At 40.3% G+C, this 9747-nt stretch overlaps 1 protein-coding gene across 1 annotated transcript; it reads left to right on the top strand.

The window, feature by feature from the left end:
- Positions 1 to 7607: 7607 nt before the first annotated feature.
- Positions 7608 to 9098, top strand: LOC138868983 (uncharacterized). The gene has a single exon (XM_070146566.1). It carries the CDS (start codon positions 7608 to 7610, stop codon positions 9096 to 9098), a length of 1491 nt encoding a protein of 496 aa, XP_070002667.1.
- Positions 9099 to 9747: the final 649 nt, after the last annotated feature.

Genomic DNA, 9747 nt, shown 5'->3' with positions numbered 1-9747 from the left:
TATAAGGTTCTAGAAAGGATGATTTGCCTATTGTGGTATTACTATGTAATACATGTAGGTAACAAATGAGATTTGAGGAGATGTTGAAAGTGGGATGCAATGGATAGAAGTACAGATTATAGCATAACTTTATCAGAAAGTACCAAAGCAGTTATCATGTCTCATGGCTATTAGTTTACCTCAGTTACCAGTTATACAGTCTTTCAGTTAGCAAATTTATGGTTATTCAGTATGCTAGTATTCAGTTATATGTTTACCAAATATCCAATTTTCAGTGTATCAAAATTTCTGGAGACTTGTGAGTATACGGTGATGCATATGGATTCTCAAAGAAAATATGAGTAATAGTGATTATAGCGAAACCTTTGCATACTTTATGTCTGGATTAAGACCAAGACTCACCGGATGGTGCAAGAAGTAATTTATCAAATGATGGTATACTTTGAAGGATAAGTTTGTGCATGGTAGTGTATTTGTATGCGTTTTACCTTAGAGAACAATTTCTTTTAATTCTTGGAAATGGAGCCACAAGTTGGATGATGATAGTTTGGATGTTAGACCCCAACATTGGTCACTATAGTTTTGGACAGAAAAGAGTCTAAGGGTAAAATACCTAGGAGTCAGAAACGTTTGTTATTACCAAAGATGTGATTTCGTACAACTCATGCAAATGACTATAAGATATGATGTATGCAATGAGAACTAAGAGCAGCCAATAGTGAATTTCAGGGAATGATTTTAAGTTGTTTAAATTTATTCAAATCATAATTAGAAAGTACCACGTTAGTGAATTGCTATAAGAAGCAGCTATTATTGTGAGATAAAGGATATGACAATTCCCCTTAAGTTATGTGACTAAGTGATTGTTGATACCCAATTTTTCCCTATATATTTTTTATACTCAAAATACTTTCAAAATAACATATGTATGCATATACAAGCACGCCCAAAGGCTTTGGTATTTTCCCAAATTTTTAAAGATTTTTAAAACCAATTTATGGCCTATTTTGCACTATAAAAACCAATAATTATTCCCAAAACTTGTCATTTTGGCGAATAATTTATTTTATTCTCGCATTTACACAAAATATAATTTACCTGATTTTTGCATAATTTTACAAGTCCATTTGTTATTTTAAAACTAAAATTGCATGAAATTGCAATTTTAGCCTATTTCTCGATTTAATAGCATTTTTTAATCGCAAAATCATTTCTAATATTTTTAAATTAGTACTTACATATTGTTTATCAACTCGGTATTTTTAATTTGATTTTTTATTTACTATTTTTATAAAATCAAAACGGGGAAAATTGGTTATTTAAATTGCAGTCCCTTTTTATTTCAATTGTAGCCCAAATTGCACCCTCAATTTCAACCCCAATCCAACCCGTATTCCTAGATTACCCGACCCATACCCAATTAATCTACTCGATCCAGCCTTGATCTGATCTGATCCAGTGATCAAATGAGATCAACGGCCCAGATTCTATTTCCCAAATTAAATCAAACGACCCCCCCCCCTTTGACCCCTCATTTCTCATAGAGACCGGTCTCTCTCTTGATCTCTTCGTCTCCTCCTTCTCTCTAGAACCCTCTGGTTCCCTCCTCCTTCTCCGACGAGCTTCATCGCCTCTCCGGCCATGCTCCGTCCTCACTTCTCTCGACCACCAGTCGCCATGGAGCTGTGTCTCGCTGATCTTCTCTAAGTTTTGAGGCTCCAGAGACTTCCACCATGCAAGATGGTCACTGGAATCCTTGCTTGGCTTATCTCCGGCCTTTTCTCCGATGGTTTTCAGTCCGATGGCACTATGAACGCCATTATTAACGAGTTTCACAACCAGGTTCTTTACCTCACCGATTTATTGCAAAACAAAAACTAATATCCGCCTAAGTCTCTCGATCTCTATCTTTTTAAAGCATTTTTAACTTATCCTTTTGTGTTTTACACTACCTTCTGCCTGATTCTCAATTTTTAAACGTTTTGTTCTTTTCTCAAAAGCTAGGATTTCCGAACCCCTTTCAAAAATCACTATATCTTCTGCTTCTTTTTGAGTATTATGTGCTTATGCCTGTATTATTTGTTTATGTTTGTGTTATGAGCTTCTTTGTGTGGTTTTCTGGTTAATCCGAGTTCCATGCTTTAAGTTTCTATTAGGGCTCCTGTCTTGTGTTGAAACTGTGATCTTCTCGCTTAGTGTTCTCTGATTTTCACACCTATTGTGTTTATAGGTCTAATTGTTATTCTAAATAATTCTGTGTATCTCTTTGAATCCCTGATTATCCGTATATGATTTCCTTGGAGATGATCCACTGATTTGAATTGTTTCCTTGATTGTGAGATGCTTTCCTTACTTTAGGATGATTCCCTGTGATTTTCCATCTCACCCGTGATTTTCCTTAAGTAATTGCTTTCAAAATCAGTCTGTTTATATGCACACTATATGCTTATTTACTTTCCTTACTTGTAATTATGTTGTACCTTCCTTATTTGATGCATTTATCTTTACCGTTTGAGCTCTGACTCCATAATTGAAGGCAATTTGAGTTTTAATTGATTCTAATAGGTTTTCTTTCTATAATTATAATCAGTCTATATGTGTTACCTTATTTTTCACTTATTTGAAGACTATATATACTCTACCTTCTCTTTAGCATAGGAAGACAGAATCATTTTCTGAACTCTCTCTAACACAAAAGAAGTAATTCAGTACTCTCTCTTTGTTTCACACAACCTCTCTCCCCTTGTGACTACTGGCTGCTCAACTAGCTTGAAACTCAGGCTAAGTTTCAGGCTGCTTCATTGTTCCATTGCTCTCTATATTGCTGCTCACTTTACTACTATCGCTGCACACTCTCTATATTGCTGCTCACTTCACCACTTTGCATATTATAACTCACTATTGTCCTGCATTACTTTGCCTTCAACTGGTATGCCTCCTATTTGATTTACAGCTTTAAAGCAATATGTTTTCTATGGGTATTGCACTTCCTTTTGTTTCTCGTATGTTCCTACTTATGCTTTTGTTGTTCTTGCTGTAATTAGCATGCTTCTATGTTGTTTAACATGACTATCTTAATCTGGCATGCCCATTACTCCCCTTATATGTCTCATGCATGTCTCTCCTTATCCCCTAACCCCAGTGTAGTTATCAGCATGATGTCCTGACCTCTTTGGTTGAAACCTGCCTGATTGTTTAAGTGCTGAAGTGCTTCTCTTTGATCTTTGTGTAACTGTGTTCTCACTCGCGAATTACTTGTCCCCTTCTCCTCTGCCCCTGCTTGTGCTTACCTGACATTGTATCTTCTGTTTCAAACTGCTTTTCAATTCAATCTTTTGAAACTCCATCACTATCTCACTACTCTTAGAAGTTTAGGGTCAGCCACCTTAGTGTAAGCATTGCTTTGGGTACCTTGAGTACCCACTGAACTTTGATGCACAAGGCTGGTAATTCCACACTTGCACTTGTCTTGTTAATTTATTTTGGGTGCCTGGTATTGGCCAAGGGTCCCAATGGGCCTTTAGGGATTTTTGCTGCACCCAAACCTTGGTAAAGGTTGTGAAACTCGAAAGAAGTGAGGATTAGAGACTTGGGCCTGGTTGAAGGCTCCCTATAGAATAGCTTCTTATTTTTCTACTCCTCACTAATGTAATCTGATTACTTCATCTGTAATAACTTGTAATGAATAATTGGGGCTATAGTGAAATTGGGTGGGATTATGCATGCTTGGTTAATGGGTAGAGAACATGTCTATAGGGTTTTACTTACTTATTTGTGCAATAGATATCCTGCATAGGACATGCATCTCACACGATTAGAAATCCTGTTTTAGGCTCTTTTACTTTCAGCTCATTTTTATACTCACTTTGTAATCACGATTAATTAACAACTTGTTATACAAATTGCCACTGCATTTAGGGACCATGTTTTAGGAGCTTTATGTGCATTAGACATCATGTTACTTAGGATCTTCGTTTGAGTTGCAATTGCTGAACGCCTCACTAATTTGTCTAATTTAACAACATAAGTCTGATGAACTATGCCTCCTCTCCTTAAAACTGGATTAATATGCATGCTCACCTTTCAAGTAGGCAATACATACGACGCCTAGGCAAGCTTTAGGCCTAATAAAATTGATTGATTTTGTTTTGCCAGTTTTCAGACTACTCCGTCTCTTTCTTAAAACTACTGAACTCCATTCCTTGTTTGCCTCGCTGAGGATTACTCTGATTTCTGTTAAAACTCCAGTCCCATTTTGACATACTCTCGGAATCATGCATATGTTTTATCATGTCTTCTACTGGGTTGTTTGCTTGTCCAGAATCGTGCTATTTTACTACATCATTACTATATTTAGAAAGTGTTTCAATATGTCATTTACTAATTCCTAAACTATTATATACCTACTGCAATTTTTTAGTTATACTTCTGAAAATTTCGATCAAACTTTTTTGATTTCTGCCAAAACCTATCTTTAATATTCCTGCTTTTAACTCTCATTTCTTTAGACCTTAAATGTGATTGAGACGTGCTAATTATATGTCTATCTGTGGAGGGACATTTGAGCCTCTTACATGCCTTTATGTGATCCCTTACATGAAGTCTTATTTGTTTTGTATGTCGCCTAGTATTTTGACTTTAAAACCTAAGGGTTCAACCTAGTCCTTACCTTATAGGAATAATGGTCCTAAATACCCTCTAGGACTTATAGAATGGGACGGGTAATAGCACGCAATAAGCACTCGCGACCAATCCACATGTTTAATTAACCTTTACGGGGCGGGAAGGGTAGAATATGGAGATGATGACGGTGCATGAATATCTCGCGTGGGAATGATTGCTGGGTATTGCACCAAACTGATTCATATTATATTTAAACCTAGGACCCCTTTTCTCCTTCTTTAGTTATCAATGTTTTCTTAAATTAATGTTTCTTCAACTAAGCTTTCTCCTTTTAAAATCACTTGTGTCTTTCTTCTTTCAAAATTTTTCAACTTGTTATGTGCAAACTTTGCTTGTTTATTCATATTCTTAAAGTCATAACTAAGCACGGCTGGGAACCACACTAGTGGATCTTGAGGGGTGCCTAACACTTTCCCCTCGAGATAATCTCAAGCCCTTACCCGAACTCTGGTTTATCTTTCAAAAATCCTCTTTTTTTAAGTGTCCTAATGCACTATAATCATTAGGTGGCGACTCTTCAAATTCCATATCCCGATTCCTCGAAAGGGGAATAAGAGTTGTTTTGCCCATAATGTCGTAAACCCGATTTCTCCTTCTTTTAGGAGGGAAAAAGGGGGCGTCGACAACATGGCGACTCTGCTGGGGAGATGCTTTAAGGCTTTTACCATTACGTTCTTTTTATGACTTTATTGCTTCCTTTATTACTTTTATTTCCTGCTTTTAATCATTTCTCCATGAATACTAACTTGACTCTTCATGTTTTTCTTTTCCTTTAATTGCTTTCCCTTTACTGCTTTACCATTATCTCAATTCCGTTTTCAGTTCCGAGAATTTATTGTAATCTTTACTTTATGAACGTGAAAATACATGTAATTTGTTTCATTATTGTAATTGCATCTCTCAACATCATATCCCACTCGTGCCAAAACAAATCCTATAGCAACGCTTATAATGAGTGGTTGCGCCCTTCCGATATCATAACCCCTAAATGTGGCAAAGGCATATTTGCGGTAAAACCAGTCGATCAACGGTGTAGTCGACGGTTCCGCGCCTTTCCCTCTTGAGTTATCCGCTCAAGGGTACCTTGTCTAGCACTTCAAAGGAGAAACCTTACTCTATTAAACTGTTCATGCATCATGGTCAAGCCTAGCCAAGTCAGTTATGTTGTCTGCATAATGACTCATTAAGACAGCCTAAACCAGAGTCCATAGGGTTTCCTGAAACCCAAACGGACACCTTCTATGTGCATTTATTTGGAGAACTAAACGCCTTATGCTAATTATTGGTATTAATAGTCGAGTACGGTAGGGGTGAGGTCTTAACCCTTTGTTTTGCAGGAAATGAATGACAAAGTTCCCGACTTCGGTATGGTAAACATACCCTCAATCTTGCTAACCTGGTGTAGGAACCTCCCATCCAGTAACCAAATCAACGAATGGAAAGAGAGTCACCAAGGCTAGTGAGAAGCTAGAATACCTGGAGTACAGCTTGCTGGAATTGGAAGGGAAAGTGAGGAAAAGAGTCACCGACTGTCAAAACATTGAGGGAAGCAAAGGAGAACGCCTGGCAAAGGCATTTTTACTGGAAAATCTGCGCGAGCTGGAAGATCTGATCAACGAGAACATTCAACCTGAGGAAGGTCCTTCGAGGACCAAGTAGTTAGGATTTTTACTCTTCTGCTTTCTTAAATGTAATAAGGCCGCTGGCCATTAGTGACATCTTTTATTATTCAGTTGTTTTTTACTCGTCTTATTTTTATCAATAAAATGAGGCATTTAGCATTATAAGTTCTCCAAATTTAATTTGTCGCTAGGCTTACCTCGGGCACAACGAGGCACCCAAATTAGGAAGCGATTTATATTCCAGCACAATGTGTTTAAATATTGCAATACTATTTATCAGAATCCTCGCTAACTTTTTACCTTTTTGTTTTTTTTCTTTTATTATTTTTATTCCCCTCCCCAAAGGTTAGTTCGTGCATTCTGGCACCATCAGCGTACTCAACAAGATCCAAGGGTCCTCCACCTCCTCCTCCTCCAAGTCCTACCAGAAACAGGAACAAAGGCAAAATGGGAGATACAAGTGCTAGAAAGGAAATCGAGGAAACCTCTCAGAACGCTTCAATCACTAAGGAAACTGCTGCTCATCTTGAGCAAACTTTGCTGAGATTTCGAGAAGAATTGGAACAAGTTCGAAACCTGGCAAGTCTGTCAATCACTCTTGTTGCTGCTGATGCCAACAACCAGAACCATACTACACCACCAGCACAACCCGCTCATGCCCAAGCCTGCAACACCTGCAACAACACTCCATTGCACGTTCCTGAAGCACAAAATACCACAAAAGGCCATAACACTCCAATCTTTGTGGACACCATGCCACATTAGAGTCAGCCAATCGCCAGTGCAATCGACACAAATGACAAGAGCTCCCTCATTCAGAATTTGGCTGCTGAGATCAAGAAGTTGACTAGCCGGGTCAAAGATTTCGAAGGTAACAAAAGTGTTGAAGGGTTAAATTACGAAGATATCTGTGTTCAGCCAGATGTTGAGCTCCCGGAAGGGTACAAACCTCCCAAGTTCGAACTATTCGACGGTACAGGTGATCCAAGGGTCCACCTCAGAATGTATTGTGATAAGCTGGTAGGAGTCGGAAGGGACGAGAAGATTCGCATGAAGCTGTTCATGAGGAGTTTGAAGGGTGATGCTTTATCATGGTATATTAGCCAGGATGCAAAGAAATGGACTAGTTGGGTGAACATGGCGTCTGACTTTATGGACCGGTTTAGGTTCAACACTGAGAACGCACCAGATGTGTTCTATATCCAGAATCTCAAGAAGAAGCCCACAGAGACCTTTCGCGAGTATGCTACTCATTGGAGGTCAGAAGCTGCTAAGGCCAGACCGGCCTTGGAGGAAGAACAAATGAACAGGTTATTCATCCGTGCTCAGGATCTGCAGTACTACGAGAGACTGATGTTAATAGAGGGCCAAAAGTTCTCCGACGTCATCAAGTTGGGAGAAAGAATCGAAGAAGGCATCAAAAATGGTATGGTCACTAACCTCGACGCGTTGCAAGCTACCAACAAGGCTTTACAGTCTGGTGGCTCATCAAAGAAAAAGGATGTGAATTCTATGATGGCTGCGCAAAGGAACAACTCCCCTATGAAGTACCAAACCTATTCCTCAGCTCCACTCACATATCAACCTACCCTAAATTACCAAGCACCATCACCCACCTACCAAATTCCATCACCTGCTCCACCACCTACGTATGAACCCGCTTCACACAGATATTCCCAACCCGCACATATATACCAAGCATATAACTCCCAACCTTCTCACTACCCATCACCTCCTACCCGTCAAAACTTCCCTCGACCTAGACCAAACTTTGACCGCAAACCTCCCAGACAATATACCGCCATAGCCGAGCCAATTGACCAATTATATCAAAAACTCAAGGCAGCTGGTTACGTTACCCCTATCCCAGCCGTAACTCCAGAAAATCCTTCCCAGTGGATCAACCCAAACAAGACTTGCACATACCATTCCGGGATGAAGGGTCATACTATTGACGAGTGTCGCTCGTTGAAAGACAAGATTCAGAACCTGATTGACAACAAGATCATTATAGCAAAGGAGCCCAATCCTAATGTCTGCAACAACCCTCTGCCTGACCATGAGGGTAGAGGCATCCACATGATCGAGATCGAAGATGATTGGGACCCCAAGGGGTCAATCGGGTTGATAGCTGAAGGAGACGAGCCTAAGAAGCCAATAGTTACTCTCAATCCCATTGTTGACCAAATTCAGCCATCTGAGGGCGATGTGGTAAATGTGTCCGTACCACTCGAGTTTGAAGCACCACCTTCAAAGGTGCCAAAACCAATTGAGGTTGAGTTCGGAGTTCCAAGGGCGCCTACGCCGTTTGAAGTTAGTGTGTTACCTCCGAAGGCACCAATTCTAGTCTCCATGACAGATGTAACCCCGTTCAAGACAAATGCTATACCTTGGGATTACACTGCTGAGGCTAGAAGGAAGGGAAATACATATACTGGGGAAGCGATTGCCGCAAAGGGCATGACCAGGACAGGCAGAGTATACACCCCGGAACACTTGGCTGAGTCCAGCAAGCAGGCCTCCGGGCGGGCTGTTAAAACTGGACCCGATGACTTTTGGAGGAAGGTACAGGCCAAAGAGTACTCGGTCATTGAGCAACTGAACAAAACGCCAGCACAGATTTCTATTCTGGCTCTTCTACAAAGCTCAGAGGCACATAAAAACGCCTTAATAAAAGTACTGAGTGAAGCTTATGTTCCCAGCAACATAACAGGAGGCGAAATAGCAAACATGGTGGGGCAGGTACTGGAAAGCCATAAGATCACCTTCCATGAAGATGAATTACCGCCATAAGGGCTTGGTCACAACAAAGCGTTGCACATCACTGCGCAATGCGAGGATCACTTTGTCACCAGGATTCTAGTCGACGGGGGATCCAGCCTTAACATTTGTCCGTTGGTAACTCTCAGGACATTGGGTAAGGGATTGCACGAGATCAAATACGGGGCTATCAGTGTCAAAGCTTTTGATGGATCTCATAGGTCCACCATTGGAGAAATTAGCTTATGCCTGCAGATGGGACCCACCTGGTTCGATGTCGAGTTCCAAGTCATTAACGTACCAGCGTCCTACAATTTGTTGCTAGGACGACCCTGGATCCACGCCGCTGGGGCTGTGGCGTCAACTTTGCATCAGGCTGTAAAATTTGAATGGAATCATTAGGAAGTAATCATTCATGGCGACAGTAGCAACCCTATATATAGTCGCCAGGCCATCCCGATGATCGGAGGTAGAAGGAAAATCGATGGAGAAACATACCATCACATCGAGCGAGTCAACGCCATAGACAAAGACAAGTGGTGGGATAACAAAATTGAGAGCATCCTGAATTGGAGCGGGTATGAACCCGGAAAAGGACTTGTCAAGAACCTGCAGGGTATCACCAAACCTATCAAGCTGAAGAAGCACGGTACCACTTTTGGCCTAGGGTATGAGTACACTT

This window comes from Nicotiana sylvestris, chromosome 5 (genome assembly GCF_000393655.2).
Source record: "Nicotiana sylvestris chromosome 5, ASM39365v2, whole genome shotgun sequence".
In the NCBI taxonomy this organism is placed as follows: domain Eukaryota; kingdom Viridiplantae; phylum Streptophyta; class Magnoliopsida; order Solanales; family Solanaceae; genus Nicotiana; species Nicotiana sylvestris.
This window is presented reverse-complemented; position numbering and strand designations above follow the sequence as displayed.